At 38.6% G+C, this 25,285-nt stretch overlaps 1 protein-coding gene across 6 annotated transcripts in view; it reads right to left on the bottom strand.

Moving 5' to 3' along the window:
- Positions 1 to 25,285, bottom strand: part of MYO1B (myosin IB) — a 161,706-nt gene that overhangs the window by 8,715 nt on the left and 127,706 nt on the right. For 4 of the 6 annotated variants that reach the window (XM_037009122.2, XM_037009120.2, XM_037009118.2 and 1 more), the window contains exons 16-27: positions 24,644 to 24,844; positions 23,255 to 23,481; positions 18,758 to 18,958; positions 16,886 to 16,979; positions 15,873 to 16,022; positions 12,531 to 12,599; positions 10,651 to 10,737; positions 10,290 to 10,376; positions 8,437 to 8,523; positions 5,226 to 5,300; positions 3,657 to 3,791; positions 1,678 to 1,784 (exon numbers count right to left, since the gene is read on the bottom strand). In XM_037009122.2, coding sequence (XP_036865017.1) covers positions 1,678 to 1,784; positions 3,657 to 3,791; positions 5,226 to 5,300; positions 8,437 to 8,523; positions 10,290 to 10,376; positions 10,651 to 10,737; positions 12,531 to 12,599; positions 15,873 to 16,022; positions 16,886 to 16,979; positions 18,758 to 18,958; positions 23,255 to 23,481; positions 24,644 to 24,844 — 1,520 coding nt within the window. The remainder of the gene's footprint in view (positions 1 to 1,677; positions 1,785 to 3,656; positions 3,792 to 5,225; positions 5,301 to 8,436; positions 8,524 to 10,289; positions 10,377 to 10,650; positions 10,738 to 12,530; positions 12,600 to 15,872; positions 16,023 to 16,885; positions 16,980 to 18,757; positions 18,959 to 23,254; positions 23,482 to 24,643; positions 24,845 to 25,285) is intronic. The other 2 variants (XM_073218397.1, XM_073218396.1) reach the window with 2 other exon arrangements.

Genomic DNA, 25,285 nt, shown 5'->3' with positions numbered 1-25,285 from the left:
ATCAGGCCTTCTGGAATGGACAGAAGCGGTAAAGGTAAACATTCAGATCAGAGCAGTTTTCTTGCAAATAAACAACTTCTTACAAGAGGCATAAATGTGCACAGAGCACTAAGATGTCAATTTCCCTAAGGACTTGCCGGTAACTCTCTTAGGGCAGTTTCCTCACAGGCACCAATTAAAGACTATGGCTTCATTTTGAGCTATAAAGTTCTGGCAATTTGCAAATACAACTTTAAATGCTTGTGTTGTGGGTAGAAGATCAGGGAAGAAAAATCCACGTAGGTGGTCAGTGTTTCACAGCTACCAGGATATAAAAGGCCAGCTCGCATAAGGGCTGCTGCTTCGAGGTGGTGGGAGGGTAAATTATTCCACCCCTCTGACTGCTATAGGGTGAGTACACCACCCTCCCTAAAAACTGGTAAAACTACCCAAAAAGAACTTGCTTTGACATTAATATTTTTTCTTGTTGTTCATACTCAAATGTATTTTTAATAAAAAGTGCTAAGAGTCTTTGTTTCTTGTGTATTTTTTTCCCTCCAGTTTATGAAGAGGGAATGTTAATTAGGAAGGTTACTATACAATTTTAAAATATACACAGAAAAAGTCACATAAAATTAGTTGCTGGAGAAAGCATATAGATAACTTTCCTGCTTGAATATGCTTTATATAGCAGGCACTCCAGACAAGTCTGGATTCAGATGCTGTGTTGCCTTAGCGAATATATAGCACCTCAAGCAGCCACATCAGCTGACCAGGGAAGTGTGTCATTTACAACATGTAAACTGAATGAATCTGGCAACTCATGTTCAGCAATGATAATCTTAATTCATTTAATTGTTTAAAAGGAAGAGCTTTCAAACGTGTGTAAAGACACAGAAAATATAAACACACCACATGTTAATGCATGTGAAAATACTTAGCATTCTAGGCCATTCTTTGGAAGAAGCTAAAAGTTTTTATAGATTTGGCTTGAAATTATACTATCTACTTTTTTATAAATACCAGATGAAAAAGGGACAGGAATTCTGGGGGGAAATGATAAACTTGGGAGATGTAAGAATATTCAGATATAAAAACACCAAAGACTTCACTTAGCATGCTTGCAATTAATGTCCCTTTTTTTTTTTTTTGAGTAGAAAGGCAATGAACTTGCTTCACAGGACATATGTCATGCCCGATGAGTCTGCAGACCAAAGGCCACACAGACCAGTGCTTAAGTAACACTCAGAAAATGATACACTGGCTCACTTTTTCATTTATCTTAGAAATGAGATTTCTGATGCAGCTTGTTAAAGCAGGAAGATTGGAAAAGTGATTACATCATAATGACAACAGAAATTGGGCAAGTCTCATAAAAGTAAATGAAATTTACGATGTAAATTTATCTTAGAAATATATACAATTTTTATTTTAAATGATGATTTCTAACTATTTAGTGTTCAAGCTATGCCAATGGAGTAAAACCAACAAATGTAACCTCCTGTTATTAAAGTACGTTGTAGAAGCTGTTGTTCAAATGTGTTTGTGTATTCATATCCAGCTGATCATAAAATAATTCATAAAATTAAAAATCTCTTGTGTATTACTGAAGTCAAACTCCATTACAGAAAAGAGCTCAAATATATTTGAGAAATTCTTAAAATACTGACTTTTATGGATAAAGTAAAGCCATACTACCTAGATGGGTATAAAGCCTTCTTGTCTTTGAAGAGTTCACTGGCTTCTAGTTTCTCTTCATAAATAAGTTTCTGCTGGTCTGTGAATTGGTCCCTGTATTTTTTACACTGTGAGATATGAAAAGAAGGAAAGAGAAAAAAAAATACATGATTTACATAAATAAATCATTACTCATTCTTAAATACGCTAAGCCAACTTAACAGCAGCAAGAATAAGAGTAAATGAGTATGAAATACTCATTTAAAAGGCCAAAGCATTTTTCTTTTCTGGATTTTAGAAGTGGAAAATGTCATAAAAAACTATACATTGTGGGACTTGGGACACTTCTTCAAAACACATAAGAGTCTTGCTGGACATTTCTCCATCAATCCTGAGGCTGCACACTCTTCACAGGGACTCACAGTAAGGAAAACAGTGTGCCTCACAAGCCAGGGCACACCTCACATACACACACACATAGACAATGGACACAAAGCATCACAAGATAATACTACTCTTTGTACATGTTGTGCACTCCTTTACTTTCTAACCTAGTGGATTTCATTTTAAAACACTGGTAGTAACCTAGTGACCTGATTTCCTGACCCACACATATGCTATGGCCTGTAGTTTGGAAAACACTGCTTTGAGTCCCCATTACCATTTTACAGCATGTACCTGTGATCTGAGAAATCTCCCCTTCATCCTGATTCTGCACTGAAAGGAGAAAGGGGATGGCAAGAGGGGCAGGGCCAGTTTTTTTTAGATAAACTCTCTAAGAAATTCAGTTTAGAGCTGTGACTAAACCACCACTACAACTGTATAAGGAATGTTAGTGTGGCTATCCCCCTTTCAGTAGTAAACACATGCACCTCATTCTCCACCCCCAATCCAAAGGAGGTAAGGGTAAGATTCAGAAGCCATGGACAGCAGAAGCCATTGGGCAAGTCTCAGAAAAGTAAATGAAATTTACAATGTAAATTTATCTTAGAAATATATACAAATTTTATTTTAAATGATGATTTCTAACTATTTAGTGTTCAAGCTATGCCAATGGAGTAAAACCCAGGCTTGCCAAAATGACTCACTAACTTAGGGAACAGAAGTTAGAATCTAGTTCCTATTTTGTGCTGGTACCAATCATTAGTCATCAATGAAAATGTCATTATATACATAATGTGACTCAGGTAGGGAACAAGCCTACAGTCCTGGGCAGTAGGTTTCCCACAAGACATATCCACCAATTAGTCACTAAATACCAACCAGCCCTTCAATCTAATAATTTTACTATACCTGATATTTGTATGTAATGAATAACACACATGTCAACTAAGTTACTGAAATAAAGTCAACATCTATAAATATACCCCATGTACTCCACGCTGAGCAACACCTAAATCACTTGTTCGGCTCTCATGTAAAATTAAGTTAGCCAAAATATAAGGCAGTACTACCTAACAGATTTTCCACTTCCCTTTAATTAAGGTAGAGCAAAATTTTAATCTCTTTAATGTCTTTCGGGAGATTTTAGAGCTTTTTTTTCCAGTCCATTAAAATATGTGTGTTCTCATGTACATCTATGTATCAGTTCAGTGAATCTTAGAAAGAAAACTCAATTGGTAGGATTTAACTACATTTTATGAAGACTGTCAAATTTTATTATTTCTATTGCTGGCAATATTCCTTCAGATAAAGATGAAAAGAAAAACAAAAGAAACTGCACCCCTTGAAAGCCACTGGAATCTGGAAGGACAAGACAATGTGGCCAATGTTCTTCCTTTCCAGCCACAGGTGAGAAGAGCCTGTCGTGGGAACACCTGGCTGCTCTAGGATTTCTCCCAGAAAGCCAAGTACAGTGCATGGTTCCAGAGTCCTCAAGGAATTCTCCTCAAGGCTAGAGGGAGAATATTTTTGGTAAGAATTTGCTTTTACATAACATTTCTCCGACACTCAAACTATATGATATAAACAACCTCTAAAAAACATAATAAGAGATTTACCCTCCACAAGTGGAAAATCCTTTTTAGCTCCTTGTGAGTAGAATCCAAGAATAGATAAGGTCTGGATGGCCAATTCTTGTCTATTGGAGATAAGGAAGGCATCTTATTTTTCATTTCCAAAAAGTATTTCTGCATCTGTGTTGGGTTTGACCAAAAATACCAGTGAGTAAAATATACCAGAAAAAACACTGTATAACATAAACTAGAATCAAGCAAATGAGTTTTAGTGAGATGGAACAAGTTTTATTCCATTAAGATTTTGTAACTCTTCTGGAAAGTCTCTATTTCTACTTTTCCTACTGGTTGGAGAACTCTGAGCTCCATCAAATACGGTTAAGAGAAAATACTAACACTAATACTGATTTTACCATTAACACTAATACTGATTCCAGCTAACACTAGTGAGCTTCTTAACAGGTAGCCTCTAGTTAGTCGTATGTGGCTATTTACATATAAATTTTAAGTAATTAAAAAAAAATTAAAATGCAGTTCATCTGTCACTTACTTACATTTCAAGTGCTCAACAGTCAGTGTGGCCTGGCCAGTGGCTACACTATTGTACTACAATGACACAGAATATTTTCATCACTAGAAAGTTTTGTTGGACAGCACTGCTCTCGAGTATTTAATGGCCAAATCTTACAGATTCTATAACAGCTTTACAGTATTACTTCAACTTAATCCTTACAATAAATCTATGAGATTGGTGCTGTTATTATCCCCATTTTATAGGTGACAAAATGAGGCTCACAGAAGTTAAGGAACTTGCTCAAGTCATAAATCCCTAAGAGGCTGAGCAAGCTGGCCCCAGAGTTTTCCCTGTTCACTACAACAGACATGCCCTCTGGAAGACAGAGGGAACTTTAGAATCCATCCAGTGGCACAGCCTCACTGTCCTTCACCCCACCACCCACTAACTTGTTTTCCAAATTTGCCCCGAAGCTGCTTATGACAGGTTAGAAGGGCAAGATCTTGGCATTCCCCTCAGATTCCTATGTCGAAGCCCTAACCCCCAGTGGCATAATACTAGGAGACTGGGGCCCTTGCAGAGGTATTCAGGCTTAGATAAGGTAATGAGGGTAGAGCTCTCAGGATGGGATTAGTGTCCTGATAAGAAGAGACAGGGAAGACTTTGCTTCTCTTCCTCTCTACCATGTGAGGAAATGGGGAGAAGGTCCTCACCAGAATCAAACCATGCTAGTATCTTGATCTTGGGCTGCCCAGCCTCTAGTACTGTGAGAAGTAAATGTCTATTGTTTAAGCCACACAGTTTATGGTACTTTTCTTATAGTAGCCTGAATGAAAACACTTGGCTTTCCTGGGTTGATGTTCCCCCAAATACGTTCTCTCTGTCAAAGAAGAACATTTTATTAATCATATTTGGGCTACTAATAACTCCCTCTGACACAATTCTACCTGAATTTGAAGAGAGAGGATAAAAATGTCACAATATCTCAGTGTCACTGTTACAATTTAATTGTTAGCAAATTAGTCATTTATTCCTGAGTTGGTGGTATTAACTAGTTAATCCAGCAATGCTAATTTGCCATGCAAAAGGTATACACTTACAATTCTCTGAAGCGTAAATTCATAAATTTTCTTTCCAGCATTGGCTCTGAAGAACTTTCTGTACTCCCTCCGTACCTTTAAAAAGAAGAGAATACAGAGTTTGATGTGTGGCCAGAAGATGCCCACAAAGATGATACACCTCTATTAAAAGTCAAAATAGATGGAATAAGTAAATTTATAAATGCTTTTCTACATATAGTAAAAATAACTGAAACATTGAAATAGTGGATTTTAAGTCAGAGGAAAGGGGTTTAAGATATGAAAAGCGATAATATCAGAATGTTTTGATTTTTAAAATCTTAACTAATTTTTAGAGAGCCTGATGATTCAATGAGAAACACTTTATAGGCATAGCTGCAAACTCATCACAAATCAAAATATATTTCAGAAAAAGTCATATAAGGTAATTTTCACTTCAAATTGTTCTTAAAAGGGGAAAAATACTTGAGGAATTGCATTCAGTTTCCAAAAACCTTAAAACTTTGCATATAAACAGAGGACTTTAGTACTGTACACTGGGAACATAGTGGGACTAAAAATAAGAATTTAAAAAGAAGCTCTTGAATGAACACTATCATCCACTTAATTGCATTAATTTTTCTCTCATCGCTATTACCACCAGATTCTTTCTGCTGAATACCATCATGATACTCATGACATCACTTTATAGTTTTAGTTTACCTACTTCTGCCTTGTTACATGGTCAGATTTACTTTGCATACTAATGTTTAACAAATTAATAAAATGTTTGTTGAATGAATGAGAGTTAAATTTTGAAATTGAGGGGAAAATATTTAAAATATTTACTATCACCTACCTATAAAAGAGATTTAGAATTCACAAAACAGCCTATTTGAATAATTCAGACACTGTGTATCTTTTTGTCTTTAGTTTCCTGGGCTTCGTTGCATATGTTCAAAATATTTCTACATTAGGGCTTGTAAGCTAGTAACCTTCTGAACAAACTCAGTTTGTAGAGACATGTTTCACACACCTTTTCATTAAGAAGTATAGGAATTGCAACTTTGGATTTCTCTTAAAATTTTCTAATCTAGCAACAGTGAGCTCCATTCCCACATGACAAAGTTTAAGTAAACGGGAGTAGCTGTTGCTGCCTAAGAGAGAAGCATGCCCCAGGCTGCAGGAGGCCCCCCCTAGGCTACAGGAGGCCCCATCGTTTGTAATCCACCTTCCATCTGCTACTTCCTCATCCCAGTGACCCACCTGGTTCCTCGGGGCATTTGTGTGCCAGACCCATTCCCTATACCTGCAGATTATTAAAGTTTGAAATTCTCGCCTACACTCTATGAGCAGGTCTTCCTTTTATTCATATTCTGTGTTACTTATTACCATTTCTCCTTTAGCCATGGGGTTGTTAGATTCATAACCATTTCACATCTCAAACTTACAAGGTTAGAAAGGATAAGGGGGAAAAAATAGTACATACTGATTGGCTCCTAAAATTCTAGTAGTATAGGAAAGCAGAGAAATTAAAGTGCAGTTTGATGGAAATATACCAGAAGTCCTATTATCTTCAGTCAAACGTCATTGTAATTGAGCTTATGGCATCGTGCTCTTTGATATTCAGAGGACAAGTCCTTTTATCTGAAACACAGCTGCATTTGGGAAAAGCCTGGTGACAACATGCCAGCATACAGAATGCTTTCCCCTCATAGGCCCCAGGAGTCTTCATGTTAAACTTTGTAATCAATTCCACAAGAATCAAATCATTTAAGAGGGCAAAACTACTGCTAATTTCAACATAGTTCTTAAAAAAAAGTACAAAATTATTACATTCTTGGACTTCAAAGAAGTTTAATCTTATTTCATAACAATAATGGTAACATATTAAAATACTTCTTCTTTGTTGCAAACTGGAAACAAAAAAGCTGTAACTAGAGCAAGCCCAGTAAACTAAACAGCATTTACCTAACAAACTGAATTTGGTCTATAGGTTGCTAGCACACACTCCTAACATGGAAGTATCTTTGAAATCATATGCAGTTAGTTAATTTCAGAAAACTGAAGTCAACTGTGATGTTGCTTGTAGAAAGCATTAAAGAGAGTAAAAATCCTGACTCACAGTTGTTTGTTCCTTCCTTTTATGAAAATCAGAATGCAAAATAGAATAAAATGGGAAATCAAATCCTTAACTTTGACTTTAAAAAAAGTAGTTACAGAATTTGTTCAGAATTCTTAAAACAGAACATCTTGAATTCATATTTAAGTTACTTCACTTCAAAAATTACTTGATGAATATTCAGTATAACAAAAAAAAGTGAATTTACTAAAAGTTTATAGGCTGAACTTTCAGGAAAAAATGCCAGTTGTTCAGAGTTTAGAGATACTGCTATTGCTATTCAGATTCAAGAGTCAATGGTGTCCTGGATAATATTTACATTTAGAAAAAGATGAATTTTTATAGTATTAAAGTAAAAATAATGAAGAGGAATAGTGTCAAAAAGGGGTCTAATTATCAAAAAAATAATATGGATGGTTCCCTATGGTGATGAGAAAGACAGAATCCTTACACTGCCTAAAGGGTGTTCTCAAGGTTTTCCAGAGTTCAGAGTCATATTTAGTTACATGCATCCTTACCTAAAGCAGTAAGCACCACTTTGAAATAAACCCTCCCTAAGTTAGATGGCATCTGAGTCTCTTCAACCTGACTGACCTACTGCTGGTCTTATTCATCAAAATCTGTACATTTATGCAAAACCCTTTGGTTTCCATGCTGGACAATTAGAATGATGGTCACTTTGAAGAAAGCTCTGCTCCAAGAGCCATCACTGGAACAGAATAGGCAGATAAAGGGAAACAAAAGCCTAATGTCCCCAGGTTGGACACTGTGAACAGTGGGTCAGCTTGTAGCTCAACTATTTAACTGTCTCATGAATAAAAAAAAAAAAAACCGAATAAAAAATCCAACAACTGAACTTCATACAAGATTACATAAAATATAACTTGAATAATAAAGTGTTCTGGATAAACGATGCTCCATTACTGTGACTTTATATGAACAAATATACCACAGTAAAATCAGAAAACATTAGTATACAGGTTTGTTCCCCAAAAGAAACGAAATTAGGCAACATGACATTGTAAAGACTGTGCAGATCATCAGCAAGCATAACTGATCATTTTCTCAAGGTTAGTAGGTGCTAGGCTTCAAGGAGTTCACGGTGGGCAGAAAGAAGGGGTGGGGAAGTACCTTCAGTCCAAGCCAGTAAGCCCAAATGACAGCAACTGCATGCTTACGCCTAGCCTCCTCCTTCAAGCGTTTCAATTCCCTTCGAGCCTAGAATGTTTTAGATAGTAAATAAAAGAGACGGCCCAATGCAGACGGCAAAAATGACCAGAAAGAGATACCCCACCCAATAGCAGAGCCAATTTATGAACAAGGATTTCAGAGGAACAGAGGCACAGTGCACAATCGTTTAACCCCAAGAATCAATGTCAAGCTGGCACAGTCCATTGTATTTTTAATGCATTGAGACTCTGTTCCAAAGTGGGCGATCTGTGTGGCACCTGAGGTGAGCACTCTCCCACCCTCTTACTTCCCTTCATTTTCTTTAACCTCCCCTGTTCTCTCTCCTTCATTTCCTTCCCCACGTGCTCTGGTCCCTTATCAAAGCCTTACAACCAGGAGGGGCACCTAATGACCACTAGACTTTCCTCTGCTGTCAGCATGTGGAGACCAACAGGCTGTGAATCTCTGCGTTCACTCACTTGGATGTATAAAAAGACAACTCCTGTGAACAACCATTTAGAAAACTGAAAGGAATAAAGGTTGTTTCTCTGAAGTTCAAACAAACAAAAACCCCACCAAAAGTCAAAATTCTTTCCAATTAGAAAATTAGAAGCAGTATCAAAATTTAGTATTAGCTAAAGACCCAAACAGCAAAATCTACTAAAGCAAGACAAAAAGGGAAACAACTTATAGGTTAAAAAATTAATTTTAGGGAAAAGTAATTTGAGCCATGTTATTTTAAGAGACAAGGATAAACAGGTTTTGATTTTTCACTGCATTATAGTACTCAGCCTGGGAATATGCTCTCTCAGTGGAAAAAGCCCAGGGATAACAGTCCGAGGGTCCCTCTGCCTCTGCTAGGACATTTCCCTCCATTTACTAAAGAACCAGGTTTTCAAGGGGAAGTGCCAATGAACAACTTTGGTGAGTTTTTGGCAAACTAAAATCTTTATGTAGGCAAATGTGACTTCTCTCATTTTTCTCACAAGATGGGCTTATAATGCTGACAAGGTAGACTTAAAAACAGGACTATATTGATATTTGGGTTTCTAATTGGAATATGCATTTTTAGCAAAGATGACCTTTGGTTTTCTAAGTAATGAAAACATCTAAACCACTCGTCCCTTGGGGTATGTGAAATGTTCACAGAGCCCACGACTCTGCCTGGGGATTAGTGAGAGTATTTCAGGAGGCCTTTGTTTCTGAAAGCAAACAGCTGACACTGAAATTCCTGGGATTCTTCGGTGGCAATTACAGCTGGCTTTGCAGGAACATAGCTTTCTGTTCAATCACAGATGATAATTCTTTTCACATATAATACTTTGCTTATAATAATCAATAGTTGCCATAGACAGCCAAGAAAACAATTTCATTTGTGGATTAATATTTTTAAGGCATGAGTTACAGGTGTTTCTATGGCCAACATGTTGCAGAAGACCAACTGAAGCCCAGACCTTAGCCTTCCCAGCATGCCCCCCCCCACAAAAACTTCTGGAAAACTACCAGTATATAATGGTGGGGGGGAGAAAGAAAGAAAGAAAACACAAGTAAACATGCATCTATTTGAGGGTTTTAAAACACAGAGCAGCTATACTAGTGCCTCATTAGTAAGCAATTAGTCTTACTACGCAGGCTTAAGCTTCCTAACGTGCACTACTGACACTGACATCTCTGGGTTTATTAAATCTGGCTGCTAGGACATGCACCAGTGTGAGCCACTGTTAATGGTAGTCTTTCGCCCCCAGATACGCTAGAGAAATGGACTGATGATTGCGGACCCCAGGATGGAGTGATGGGATGTGCGAATCAAGTACCTTCGATCCAAGCCAGTAAGCCCAAATAACTGCAATAGCATGTTTAGTCCTAGCCGCCTCCTTCAGCCGGCTCAGTTCCCTTCGCGCCTGTGATGCATTTGAAAAGGAGTTACAGAAAAGGGTAAGGCAGGAAAGGTTACTGCTGCTTCCCAGTGGAGGAAGAAGAGGAAAGACACCAGTCACCACCACATGGTAAATGCAAAAGCATGTGCCACCACCCCACACCAAAAGGTTGGCAAGAGCGAGAGGCAAATGCGTGCTCAGTAGCTTAAGCCAGTAAAACATTTTGTGTCCCCCAATGAGAGGGCCATTGTTCCCCTCACGCCGGCCCCACGGCCTGCTGGGGGGGCCTCTGCCCTACCTGGGTACCATGCCAATATGCTGCAATGGTGGTGACTGCTTCCTCACAGCGCTTTTGATGCTTCAGTTCCCGCAGGATTTTTCGGGCCTAAGGCACAGAATCACCCAGGAAAAATAGAAAAGTTAAAAAAAAAAATGCAATCCATCTGAAACATCTGAAGAGATAATCATAATTAACTCCTTCTCAAGTGAGAAATCAATAGCTTAAAGAAAGGAAAGGGGGAAGTCCTTTAATAGCCCATGACGGACTATGAGAAGGTGGGAAATGAGGCCACCAGGGAAGCATGACAGTGTGGACCCCACCCACATTGGGACAGCAGCCCCCAGGCCCCGCAATACAAGCTGGTGCACACCAGGAGGAAAGAACAGTTCTCAGAATGTGGCTGGAAGATCTCCAATGAGCCACCAAAATCCATTTTATCACTTTTAGAGGTACTGTCTGGAATGCAACTGTAGCTGTACTTTTAAATCAAAATAGTGGTTTAAAATTTTGCTAAAATAAAACTCTCACTGATCCAAATCACTAGTTTCTTTACAGTAGCTACTGGAAACTGTTTTTTGTGGGGTCAGGAGGACACCCAGCTTGGGGGCAGACTTTGAGTTCTGTCTCTCAAGCCTCTACACTGGAGACCTGGATCCACAACTCAGTAACAAGGTAATAGAAGAACTTGCTGGCAGCAATTTCACTTGACCTGTGTGCTTGGATTTGTATTTTGGCTTTTGCTGTGGGATATTCAGCAGGCCCTTGGACTGCCCATAGGCCGAGAAAAAAGTCAGTCAAGGCCACTGGATTCCTGGAACTCTGCAGAACAGGTTCCAGGCTCAGGAACTATCTTGAAGTAGCCCTTCTTGGTCCTGCCCACTTCAGAAAATTTCTCAGTAGGCAAGTATTCAGAACAGGCCCTGAAGTATCTTTGACCTCGAACAGAGGTGCCCACTCCAGAAAATTTCCCAGTAGGGAAGTGTTCAGAACAGGCGCCCTGGTGTATCTTTGACCTAGAACAGAGGTCAGTAAACTTATGTAAGCCAGGTGGCAATTATTTTTGGCTTCACAGGTCATATGTTCTCTATCACAACTATTCAACTCAGCCAGAGACAGGGTGTAAAATAAATGAGCATGGGTGTGTACCAATAAAATTCACTTATATGACTCTGTATTTCATGTATGTATATATTTACATGGAATCTGTATTTAATTTTTACATGTCATGAAATACTCTTCTTGTCTTTTTTCTTTTTAAGAATGCCCTAAAAATATAAAAACCACTCTTAGCTCTCAGGTTACCACTCTTAGCTCTCAGGTTATACAAAAACAGCCAGTAGGCTAGATTTGGCCAATAGGTTGTAATTTGCTGATCCTCAAACCAAGTCTTGAAAGGAAGGACCTGGAACCAGGTGGTGTGCACACTGTGATCTCAGCTAGAATGGCCAGAGCTCAGGGTCTTTCAATCATTATGGGGCAGCCTGCAACACGGTCACCAGGAAGTTATAACTTGCTGGCACACTGGACAGAGGTGCTGAGGTCTTGCAGGACTCACAGGTAGGAGGCAACAGTGTGAAGCAGCCTTTTGGACTATGGCTTCCCTTGCAAACAGGAGGCAAAAGGATATTGAAATCATGTACAGTTTAATTTCAAGGACTTCCTGCTGGGAAAACAAAGCTCTTGATTAAAAAAAAAAGCCAGTTAGAAGGAAGCAGCCATGACGTGGCCACAAGGGCCCATTTGGCCCACAATATTTATTCTTTCCATTAAATTGTTTACGGGGCTAGGCAGGAAACAAGGCCCCCCCGCCTGCCACTGCAGGGTGAGCCTAAAGACATCACCCTTTGTGAAGAACCTTGAAACCCCAAATAGATAAGGCTTGCTTCTTTTCAACTCACCTTCCAACCCCGGATATAAGACTGAATTACTAAGGCAGAACTCTTGATCTGATGATACCTCTTTTGTTGCTGTGGAATGAAAGGGGAAGATATTAGCAGTTCTACTTACATATCCCGCAAAGACTGAAAAAGAGTATTTAATGCAATTAGCTCTTCATCATCCACATTCCTTCTGAGAACCAATATGTAAAGAAACCAAAACATCAAGCAATCTAAAATCACTACAGTTCATCCAAAGTTTGCGTCAAGGATGCTAAATATAACTAAATAACTTATAAATGGCTCGGGATCCACCATTATCAACATCTGTTCTTTTTATTATGCCAGTTACATATAATACAGGGTCCAACACACAGCAGACACTCAATAAACGCAAAATTAAATAAAAACACACTGGGTTCCGCATCTGCTTCTGTGTTTTCTCTTTTTGGTGCCGTTTCTCACCATGCTACTCACTGGGCTGACCTCTAACATCCCCAGTTCCTTTTCGGTTTGCTGCTTTTACTCTGCCTTGAGCTGGGAAATCGGCTAACACATTTAAGTAAACTATCCATCAACTGAACTTTACTGAGCTCCCGCTCTGCAAAAGGCCCTCCCATAGAACTGTGAGAACATAAACATGAATCCAACTCCAGCCCCACACTCAGGGGCTTGCAGGGGACACACATCAGCAAGGCAAGATAGAAAGAGCACCTCAGGAGAGGCGAGCACAGCAGGGGGGGTTCAGATGCAGCAGAGGTTCCTTCCAGGAGGTGGAGGTTCAAGAAGATCCCCAGAGGATCCAGGAAAAAGGCTCTAGGCCAAGTGGAAGCACAGCAAGCTCAATGCCCAGAGGTCCTTCTTGCCTCTAGGACTGATGCCTCTAAGACCGGAGGCGCTGGAAGATGATCCCTAGAAAAGGGAGCTTTTACTGTAGTTAGTGTAGAAGAGTCACGGGAATGTGGGCCTCTGCAGTGAAATTTCACTGTTTTTCAAACCAAGTGTTGAAGTCATGCTGGGACTCTTTCACTTTGGAAATGCTAGGCTGCTTAGCTGCCTTTCTCTGCAGTGGGAGACATGCCTTCCAGGATTCTAGGCCACAATTTGGAAGATCAGAGGAAATGGAGATTGATGTTATCAACTCATGGGCAGCAGAACAAAAGAGGATACCTGGGAAAATGGCAAAGGGGGCCCCGGTACTTTTCTGAGCCTTAGTCTCCTCATGTCAGTGAGGAGCTAGCAAATCTCTAGGCCTGCTCACAGAGTAAAATTTCATGGCTGTAGGAGTGAATTCTATTTGAAGTATCCGCTGTTACTTCTGACATCCATTTGGTACCTCTATGTTTTCATTTTAAATTACAAAATGGCTTGAAAATAACTCTACCTCACTTTATCTCAAGGAACCATGGAATATCATAGAACACGGATTTTAAAATAATCAGTAACTGAAAATGGGTCTCTGAGTTATTTGGTTGAGGGAAAATATTGAGTTTAATTCACTGGCCTGGATAACATATAGTTAACTGGTTAAGGTAATTTAGTTCAAATTCTGAAACAGACTAAAGAGTAGAGCAAAATTAATACTATCCCGAAAAGTTGGGCTATTATTTGTTTCCATTCTACAAATTAGTATTACTTCAAACCCTCACCATCATGCAGTAATGACAGGCCACATGGTGACACTTTTTTAATCTGGAGATATAAAAACTCTGTATTGAAAGGGAAGGTACAGATAGCTCTTGCTATTCCTGGTTCTTTGCTTTGCCTGTTTCTTATCCTTCTGATGAAATCACCCCTTCCAGAAGCTCTTCTCGATCATCCTATCTGAAGTCATACCTCATCTCCCCACTATCTTTAATCTCAGTTCTCTATTTCCTTTCTAGTACTTACTACAATCTGTAACTGTTCTGATTATTTACTTGCTCAAATGCATATTGTCCCTCAGTAATATCAACTCTGTAGGTCAGGAATCAGATTGTTTTGTTCCTCCTGTATCCCCAGAACCTGCCAGAGCTGGTGTTTCAGAAGTATTTGTAGTATTCAAGATAGATGAATTCAGTACTTCCAAACTTGGATTTTCTTAGTAATCTCAAAATAAGAAATGATAAAGAGGCTTCCTTAAGGACTGGCTATTTGCTGATCCTCCCTTTCTCAGATAAACAGAAAATAGGGCATTATGACTCTGCAGAAGAGCCAAGAACCTTTACTACATGCACAGAGGAGAATCCACCACCGCCAAGTTGGCGACAACAGTCCTCTGTGCCTCTGCGGAATACATAGTCATGAACTACCATCAGTGCAGCTGCTGAATAGGCTTACACTTCAACAGTTGTACTATTGGTTATACTCTTTCAACAAGAGGAAGGAATTTAAAAAATATGCTTTTGAAGATCAAGGAGTTTTTCTTTACCATAATTATTTAAGTACCTCTTTAATTTCTAAAACTTGGAAATAATACATTAAAATGTAGTATATGAGAACAGGTCAGCATAATGCTACCTTGATTATACACTGCATTATAGCAAAACTCCTCTATAGCTAAAAAAAAAAAAAAGGAAGAAGAATACCCTAAAGTAGATCTGATTGCAAATTTAATTCATTTTCTGACTCACTCTCTAGTGAAAAAGCATAGAATGAAAAAGTACTTGGAGACACTGTTTTCACCACTAAAACTTATTTTATGAGAACACAACTCAAGTTCAAGCTAGCCTAGAGGCAAACCTTTAGGTTTCCCTCAAACCTGTATACCTCCAATGAAACATCTATAATCAAGTGAGAAGGGAAATTCCAAAAAGAAATTCCATATCAATTAAGTAAATATGCTTTATTTTTGTCTATTTTCTCATAATTAATAAAGCCCAGATGTCTGAGGACTAAAGGAAATCCAACCCTTTAACAAAACCCAGAATTCTGCTAAAATGTGACAATAGTTTTCTAGAACTAAAGCTATTTTCAGCACCTCTACAATACATGGAGAACAGTCAACTATTTTGGAATACTGACCCTACCACACTCAAAGGGTTAAATGACATGGTCTCCTCCAATCTGATGACAAGATTCAAGAAGCGGACTTCCCAAACTTCTCAACAGACACCTTGACCGTGGGAGGCCGTGTGATACATTCAACCACAGCTTTGAACTTGGGAGTCAAACCCCACCTCTGCCACTTAGCAGCTGTGTGGTCATTGCCCAGTTACCTAATGGCTCCTGCCTTGGTTTCTCATTTTTACAAACAGGATCACAGGAGCACTCATTTCATGAGATTGTTGGGAGGACAAAATTTGTTAAAAATCACATACCTAGTTAAGCACATAACAAATATCTGCAAGTGAGCATCATCATTACAGATCACAAGCAACTCACCGCGAATCTCCTGTACCAGGCGGCAATCACGATTTGGCTTTTCTTCATCAGCAGGAACCGTGTGCGGCATTTCCACCCCCGATAGATCTTCTGGATGAGAGTGGCCAAGTCCTCAAGACGTTGCTTCCTCAGGTCTTCCAATTTGAATAACTATGATAGATGCATTTATCAAAAAATCCACCAAAAATCATCGCATACATAATAAACTCTCTCAGGAGGTAAAATGTCATGATGCTGGAGTCAGTCACATTTAGAAAAAAACGAATGACTGTCTTGATTATAGATGACATAGACAATAGCCCATGAGAAAACTATTTTGATGAATTCACATAAGATCCACAATTCAGATTATGGTGATTTAGAATTTAGGACAAATCAGAGATGGGCTGAACTGAGCTTAGATTTACTTTCACACTATATATGAGGATGTAATTATTAATGGGAGGGAGATGTTAGCAAAGTTTCTTTCTTAAACAATTTATGAACTTCCCAAATTCTCTAAATTTCCAAAATATGAATGAAGTGCTATGCTAATTGTACTTCATGCTGGTTGACATTCATTTATAAAAACACCCCCTTGGAGTTCTATTAGGTAGTATTTTAAGTGTTCTTCTTAATTAAAAAAAAATTTTAATTTGAGTGCGTTCATGCACCTCTAAATAATAGAATTGTATTTCCTAAAATTACTGTGTAATTCAGATATTACAAATATAGCCAGAAAACACCTCCAATTCCTATGAATTAGGGAGGATTTATGGTTGTAACAGCAGTTTATGATTTCTTAAGAGTTGTACAATATATCGCTTCAAAGATTTTGATGTTTCATAAAAAATACATCTGTTCTTCTACTACCCCTTGCTTGCTCTGCCTCTTGGACATTTGCAGACAAACACAAGAAAGTGGCATTTCTTGGTGGCATCTCAAGTCATGTTAGAAAGTTAAGCCTCCTTTAAGACCTTGCCTACATGATTGATTATAAATTAGCTCAGCATATAAAGGTTTTGAATACATACTGTTCTTGGGTTTCGGATGAATATCTTTGATCTGCCAAAGGAGTATTCTTCCATAGGAATCTCTAATTCATTAAAGAGAACCTCCACACCAGCCCTATAAAAATAAATAAAAACATTGATTTTTCTGAGTTACAAAAAGTTAAATTATGGTATCAGGTTCTCATTGGTAAATGAAAAATAGCTTCCAAGTATAATTGCTCTTCACTAGGCATCCTTTTTTTCAAAAAATTTTCAGACTGAATTCCCCAAATTAAACCAAATCCAGAAAAGGCTAAAGAAGTAAATTTTTTAATTTAATTTAATTTTATTTAATTTTATTTATTTTTATTTTTTTAATTTTTTTTATCTTTGAGAGGGCACCTCTCATATTTATTAATCAAATGGTTGTTTACAACAATAAAATTCTGTAAAGAAGTAAATTTTGATTTAGAACTATGTAGTCTAACAAAATACAATATTAAAAGTCAATTTCTTGATTTCATTAGCAGAGACAATACTTATATCAAATATACCCATAATGATGTGCCAATCAGGACCAGGAGTGTGTGTAAGAAACTCAGATCTATTTTGAACCCACTCAGTTAATTCCTGAAAACATTTTAAACATTGCTCCTGCCCCTCAGTGTGGGGAGTGCTAAATGCCAGACCAACGGGGTGCAATGGAACGTAGGACTTACATGGCAGGAGCAAGGCCTGGACTTGGCTCTGACCTCTCCATCCTGGGCCCTGTTTCTACACCAATCTTTAAAATTGAACATTGTATACCAACCTCCAGACTAGGTGCCAGGCCACGAGTGAATACATGTTCTGTATATTGTGGTATACACTGACCATAACACCCTGGAAATTAGCATGGGAACTGACACAGTACCCACACCCCACATTATTAGGGCACTGAATTATGCATCAGAGACCACACCATACATCTCAGGTTAATACTGTAATACAGGCTGAGCATCCAGTACCGCTGATGTTCCTTTGAAAGGCCAGGTCCAGTGAGAATATGGAGGCAACTCCAACATAGTAAAATGAAAATCCCCAGGGTAGAACAGGCATACTGCCAGCCTTCCTGTAGTAGTTTGGAGAGCTCTATGGCCCACAGAAAAGGGGCATCTCCTCTGACTGGAGAGAGCAGAAACAAGGTCCCTGCACAGGCAAGGCCTGATTTCTCTCTGCAGCATTCCTGTGCCAGCACACAAGGTCTCTGAGTGTGGACAGCTCAGAGGGGCTGCTCCGTGGGAGACGCTTGCAGTGGTCAGAGCTGTCCAGGACTCAGTGGGTGAGTGCGATTCAGGGAAGATGGGCTGAAAGCCCTATGGCCCTAGGTTCGGCCATATTCTCCAACCCAGCTTTACTAGCAAAAAACACTGACACTCTATCTGAACCCTCTCTGCTCCTGTACCTATCTCTCAACTGGTGTAGACCTGGGCAAAGAGTGGGATCTTCACCCCCACTCAATGACTGTGTTCGGGGTTAATTCCCCAGATGGGGAAAAATCCAAAAAGCTGAGAGAGAAGTGAAATGCTGAGACCAGTGATCCAAGATGCTAACTCTATCGTCTATGATGCTACACAAATATATGTATCAGTTACACATCCCCTCCTATAGACTGGCCACAGCACATTTAAATAATTCTATTGACATACAAATTCCAAATGTGGGTTTAATAAGCCCTGTTTTGACTTTAATGAAAATCAAGACCTGTGCAATTAATCAAGAATTAGCACAAAATGGCAATTTGGAAGAGGGCACAAAACAGAGGTTACATCCAACTTTTCATAGAATTCCATTTTATCTGACAGCATGTGAAGAAAACATGATGTTTGAACGCTTTACAACTTCATTATTAAATACGATCAACGATTTTCTTACCTTGCGGGTCCTTTCCAGTGAGGCCATGTTTGTTTACAGAGCATTTTGTATCTTTCTAAGCAAGGCTCATAGGCCTGCCGGAAGGCATAGCCTGCTCTCCTCACGCGGACATTCTCCAGGAGACCCAGGTACCTGATCTGATGACATACCAGAGCCTCACTGAAAATGTGTGCTGCTTTTTTATCATTTGGTTTGATACACCTAAAAGATTACAAAGATTTCAGGTTTTGAAAGCTGTCTTAGGAACATCTGTGTTTTACAATGCATCATATATAATGACTCTGTGGTGAGATTATTACTTATTATTTTTGGGAAACCTAGTCATTTTTTTTGAAATTCTTTCAATCATTTTACAAAGACCTAAAAGTAAATACAACACTATACATGTAGCAGTAAAAAAAAAAAGAATAAATTACTAATACATACAATAATATGGATGAGTATCACTGGTATTTTGTTGAGTGAACAAAGTCTGACATAAAAGAGTACACATTTTATGATTCCATTTATATGAAGTTCAAGAAAAACTAAACAATGGTTAGAGATCAGTGCTGCCATTTTCTCTGGGGAGAGGTCGGGATGGAGACTGATGGGGAAAGGGTACAAGGGAACCTTTTGGGATGATGGAACTGTTTTATATCTGATGTGGTTTCACGGTGTGTGTGTGTGTAAAAATTCAACAAGCTGCATAATTAAGACTCATAAACATTACTATATAATATATTCCTTAAGATTTAAAACACTGTTGTCTCCCTATATCCCTACACAAGCAAACGCTGTTCTTACACTTTGCAGATATTGTGTTTTTTACCAAATGAATGTTTGTGGCAACCCTGCATTGAATGACTTTATTTTTTCCAACAGTATTTTCTCACTTTGTGACCCAGTATTACATTTTGGTAATTCTCTCAATATTTTAAATATTTTCATTGTTCTTATGTTTGTTATAGTGATCTGTGATCAGTGATCTTTGATGTCACTATTGTAATTGTTTTGGGGCTCCATGATGCGCATCCATGTAAGACGGCAGAGTTCATCAATAAATGTGTGTGTTCTGACTATCCATGGACCAGCCACTTCTACATCTTTCTCCCTTTCCTCAGGCCTCTATTCAGAGACACAATACTGAAATTAGGCCAATGAATAACCCTGTAATGGCCTTTTTAAGTGTTCAAGTGAAGGAAGGCTCACACATCTCTAACTTTAAGTCAAAAGCTAGAAATAATTAAGCTTAGTAAGGACGCTATGTCAAAAGCTGAGACAGGCCAAAAGCTAGGCTTCTGTGCCAGTCAGCCAAGCTGTGAATGCAAAGGAAAAATTACTGAAGGAAATTAAAAGAGCTACACCAGTGAACACATTAAGGATACGAAAGTGAAAAAGCCTTATTGTTGATATGGAGAAAGTTTTACTGGTTTGTATAAAAGATCACACTAGCCACAACATTCCCTTAAGCCAAAGCCTAATCTAGAGCATAATAACTCTCTTCAATTCTATGAAAACTGAGAGGTGAGGAAGCTTCAGAAGAAAGGTTTGAAGCTAGCAGAGGTTGCTTCACGAGGTTGAAGGAAAGAAGCCACTTCCCTCCATAACATCAAAGTACAAGGTGATGCAGCAGGTGCTGATTGGAGAAGCTGCAGTGAGTTATCCGGAAGATCTAGCTGAGATCATTAATGAAGGTGGCCACACTAAACAACAGATTTTGAATGTAGAGGCAACAGCCTTCTATTGGAAGATGTGATCTAGGACCTTCATAAAGAGGAGAAGTCAGTGACTAGCTTCAAAGCTTCAAAGGACAGGTTGATTCTCTTATTAGGGGCTAATACAGCTGATGACTTTACGTTGAAGCCAATGTTCACTTATCATTCCAAAAATCCTAGGGCTTTTAAGAATTATGCTAATTCTACTCTACCTGTGCTCTGTGTGGAAGGAACAACAGAGCCTGGATGACAGCACATTTGTTTACATGGTTTACTGAATATTTTAAGTCCATTGTTGAGACCTACTGCTCAGAAAAAAAGACTCCATTCAATACACTACTGCCCACTGACAATACAGTGGTCACTCAAGAGCTCTGATGGAGACAGACAAGATTCATGTTTTCATGCCTGCTAACACACATCCATTCTTCAGCCCATGAATTAAGAAGGAATGTCAACTTTCAAGTCTTGTTATTTAAGAAATACATTTTCTTAAGGTATAGTTGCCATAGACAGAGATTCTTTTAGTGGATCTGGTCAAAATAAATTGAAACCTTTCTGGAAAGGAGTCACCATTGTGGATGCCATTGAGAATATTCATGATTCATGGGAAGAGGTCCAAATGGCAACATAAACAAGAGTTTGGAAGAAGTTCATTCCAACCCTGCTAGACGACTTTCAGGGGGTTCATGATAAAACTTGAGAGATGAGGAGATTTTTGAGATGAATCTACTCCTGGTTGAAGATGGTGTGAAGATTGTTCAAATGGTAACAAAGGATTTAGAATACTTTATCAACTTAATTGATAAAGGCAGGGTTTGAGAACACAGATGCCAATTTTGAAAAAAGTTCTACTGTGGTAAATTGCTATCAGACAGCATTACATGCTACCAAGAAATCGTTGATGAATGTAGGAGTCAATCAATGCAGCAAACTTCACTGTTGTCTTATTTTAAGAAATTGCCACAGCCACCCTAACCTCATCAGTCAGTGTTTTCTTTATTACAGTAGCCTGGAACTGACCCTACAGTGCCTCCAAGGAATGCCTGTATCTACCTCCTTTTTAACAGGGCACTTTGCTGCCCAAGGGAAGACTCCATTTCCCAGTCTCCTATGCAAGCAGGTGTGGCCCTGTGACCAAATTTTGGCCGCTATGATCAAAGCAGAAGTAATATAAGTAATGCAAGCCATTTTAAAGGAACGGCACTGCTCTACCCTTGTTTTCCTGCTAACTGCTGGCTGGGAATGTCGAGATGGTAGAGAACCACCTTTGACCACACAGATGAGGGAAACACCCTGGGAACCACAGAGCCACAAAACAGAAGGGGCCACTCTTTTAGTGCCAGAGTCCTTAAACTTAGAAGTTATGTAAGAAATAAACGACAATCTTGTTTCAGTCATTGTTATTTCTGGATCTTATTGAAACAATCTCGTATCTTAATTAATATACTGTTAAACATTTTGGTTAGGTCTGCCTAGGTACAACTGTCAAATTCTACAGACACAGATATTATGTGGACAATTAAATCTTACCTAGTTTGACCTTGGTGTTTTTATGTTTTTCCTATTACATTTATAAAAATAATGTGCACTCTTTGGCTTATGAATAGACAGACTAGCAAGTTTAACTCAGACTACTACACATAAATCTAGTTGATTTTCAAGAAAAGCATCAAGGTAACTGAATGAAAAATAGAAGCTTTTTTTCTTTTCAATATATGGTGCTTGAGCAACAGGATGTCTACAGGAAAAATATAGACCTTAATATGAAATTATTAAATTCTAGAAAAACAATGTCATAATATAGTCATAAGCTTAGAGTTTAAGACTTCTCAGAAACATATTAAAACCACTAAAAGAAAAAGGAAATGAAGGAATTCTAGGGTAATAGCATGTTCCAAGTTGACCTGGGCAGTGGTTCCCAAAGTGCATATACAACGATGAAAAAATAACTGAGCTGTTCACCTTGGGTCTGTGCATATCACCTTATGTGGATCATGCCTCAATAATACACAGTTCAATAATATTTGTTACTAAAATAAATATTAGGTAAACAAGGCAAACACAAAAACGTTCTTCACTCTACTTTCCTCTTAACAGAATTTTCAGAGAACTACAGAAGGTATGCATATGTTTGCACGCTATAGGAAATCTGACCTGTTAGACCACCTTCCATTATTTAGTTCAACCAAATACACATATCTGAAAATCTAACTGTAATTGGTCTTTACTGAATCTAAAGATTTCAGATGCCCTGGAGGCAGAAAAAAGAAATCAGATGCTCTATTGCTTTGAAAGAATTCAGATTGTTTCAGGAGTCATTTTCTCTGGGCCTGTAACTCTCACAGGAAGATTTCTGTGAGACACTCGTATTTCCTAAAACCAGAGTAACTAAAGCCCCACTTGCTTTAATCTGTGCTCTAAGTTACTGTAACAAGAATCCAAAAGAATCTAACAGCAGAGTTACACAAAAGCGCACCTGAAAAAAATTTACATTTTGTTTAACTTGTCATTAAATATGTGTGTGTGTGTGTGTGTGTGTGTGTATACAGAGTTAAGAAGCCCTAAATGCCAAAACGCCTATTTCATTAAGTATCTATTCCCATACCCCAGTATAGCCTTTTTCCCCTTCTTAAAATTCCTTATTCTGCGGGTGGAAGGAGTACTAGAGTATTTTTTACACAAACCCAAGACACCGTATTATTTGACCTGAAGGGTCCTCTACTTGAGCAAACGGGAAAATGACCTTCCCTGAGAGCACCTTACTGACTGACCAGAGAACCTCATGGGCCAGAAATACCTGATGTAGTTTGGATTCTTGGTCTGCAGGTTTTTCATCAGCGTGGCCACAGACGCTTTGAACTGGGAGCCTGCCGTAGGAGGCCTTTTCAGGTTGATCTTGGCGGGGTTCCCTTCCGGGAACAAAGATTTGATGAGGGCGTGGCCAGCCTTCCACATGGCCTGGGACAGGTCTCGGTAGAGAAGGTCGTTGTTTTTGTCAACAAACCCTTCCACCTGGTACAGCACCTATGAGCAGCACAGGGGACTCAACGGCTGATACACTGCACATGGAACACCAAACAACTGTAAAAAACATTCCAAGACTATCTGTATTGCAGATTCTTCTTTCTCCATCAAAAAATCCCCAACACGTTAGTCACACTCTAATACTGAATTAGCCTCCAAGTTGAAATTCCATCTGTCTCCATCACAGAAGAGTTCAAAATAAATTCTATTACCCTTCAGGATTTGCAAGAATAAACTCCAAAAATGTTATCATAACATTTTCAAAGGGTTTTAGGGCTTTTTTTTGGTATTTGAGTGTATTTTTGAGGTCTTACTTTTTTTAGTTCATATGTGCCAATTTTATTCTGTTTAAAAGTAGACAGGAAAAATAAGGCAGAGATAACTCTGACATTTTCATAGACATTCTAAGCCAGCAAAGAAATTGATCAGAAAAGTATCCTTTAATAACATAGGTTAATGAAAAAAGAAGTACCAAATTCCAGCGTTATGAAATGAAAGGTAATTCAGACATTAGTACTTAATTTTTACTAAATATGTAATTGAAGAATTTTTTCCCCTTTGAAGTTTGCAATCTTATGAATAAGAAAGGGGGTATTAATTCCAATCAATAATCTTCCAGAATGCTGAAATTTAATCTATTTTCAAAATTGTTTTTAACATTATCTTTATATATTAGATGACATAAAATTAATTCCCCCAAATATTAAGCAAATGAATAGTGTTTTAAAAAAGTGAGTATTTTCCCCCATTTCATTTCTAAATCTCATTCTAAGAATTCATTATTTCTGTTAAATGGTTTGTGCTTTTAAAATCTTATTGTAGTCTTTAGTGATTCCCAATTTTTATTGGCAAATCTCCTTTTATTAGTGTTAAAAGGTCTTTTTTATAGGGTAGCTTAGAGTTTGAAAATAATAATATCAATTTTTAAATTATATTCAAACTCTTTTCTTAAGTCCCCTAGAGCTTTCCTTTCAACTTTCAGTATTAGGATTTTGCTCCACAAGGTCCAGCTTCTATTCTTATTGAACATTTACTGATCCTACTATTTTAGCAGCTTGATTTATCCTCACAAGTTGGCAGTGGTCAGGATGCCGTATCTGAGGCACAGTCTTCACAAGGGAATAACTCCACAGGCCCGACTGGGCTCACAGCTCTCCCATACCTTGCCGGCATAATGCTGAATTCTGAAACAGCTGTGGGGCAGGGATGTGTCATTGAGGAACCGAGAGCATTTGCTCATCCTGCTCTCAAAGTGCTGGTGGGTGGCGCAGACTTGGTTCAGCTTTTCTAAGAAGGTCTCATCAGTGACGGTGCCCGGCCTTAGGCACTCTTCATCCAGCATGGCCAGGATTCCATTTGTGTTCTGGGAGGAAGGAAATAAAGAGGTTTCCTTCCTTCCTTACAGTATTGTTTTAATGATTATAGCTAATTACACCATTGAACACAATTAACTTAGTCACGAGAAAATTCCATTCAGTTACAACAAAAGCAGAAAATCAAAACAAATAACAAAAAGCCACAGAAGTCTGCCCCCTTCCAAAGCATCCCAGGTGTGTGTGTATGTGGGGTGGCTGGGGGAAGAGTCTGTATCAGTCTCCCCTCCTCCACCCCACCGAACAGGACTTAGGATGTCACCTTAGCCACCTGAGCTCGCTGACTGAAATCCAAATTGTTTGAAAAAGGCAAGTTAGACCTCAAAGATTCAAAAACAAATTCAAAAGTCAGAAACTGTGTGACAATAGTCTCTATTACATGTGTTCATAAATCACAAAGCACAGTTTTCTAAGGCCATTATTTCATTCCT

Source organism: Manis javanica, chromosome 12 (assembly GCF_040802235.1).
Source record: "Manis javanica isolate MJ-LG chromosome 12, MJ_LKY, whole genome shotgun sequence".
In the NCBI taxonomy this organism is placed as follows: Eukaryota; Metazoa; Chordata; class Mammalia; order Pholidota; family Manidae; genus Manis; species Manis javanica.
The sequence above is the reverse complement of the archived record's forward strand: the minus strand, read 5'-3'. Positions and strand labels throughout refer to the sequence as shown.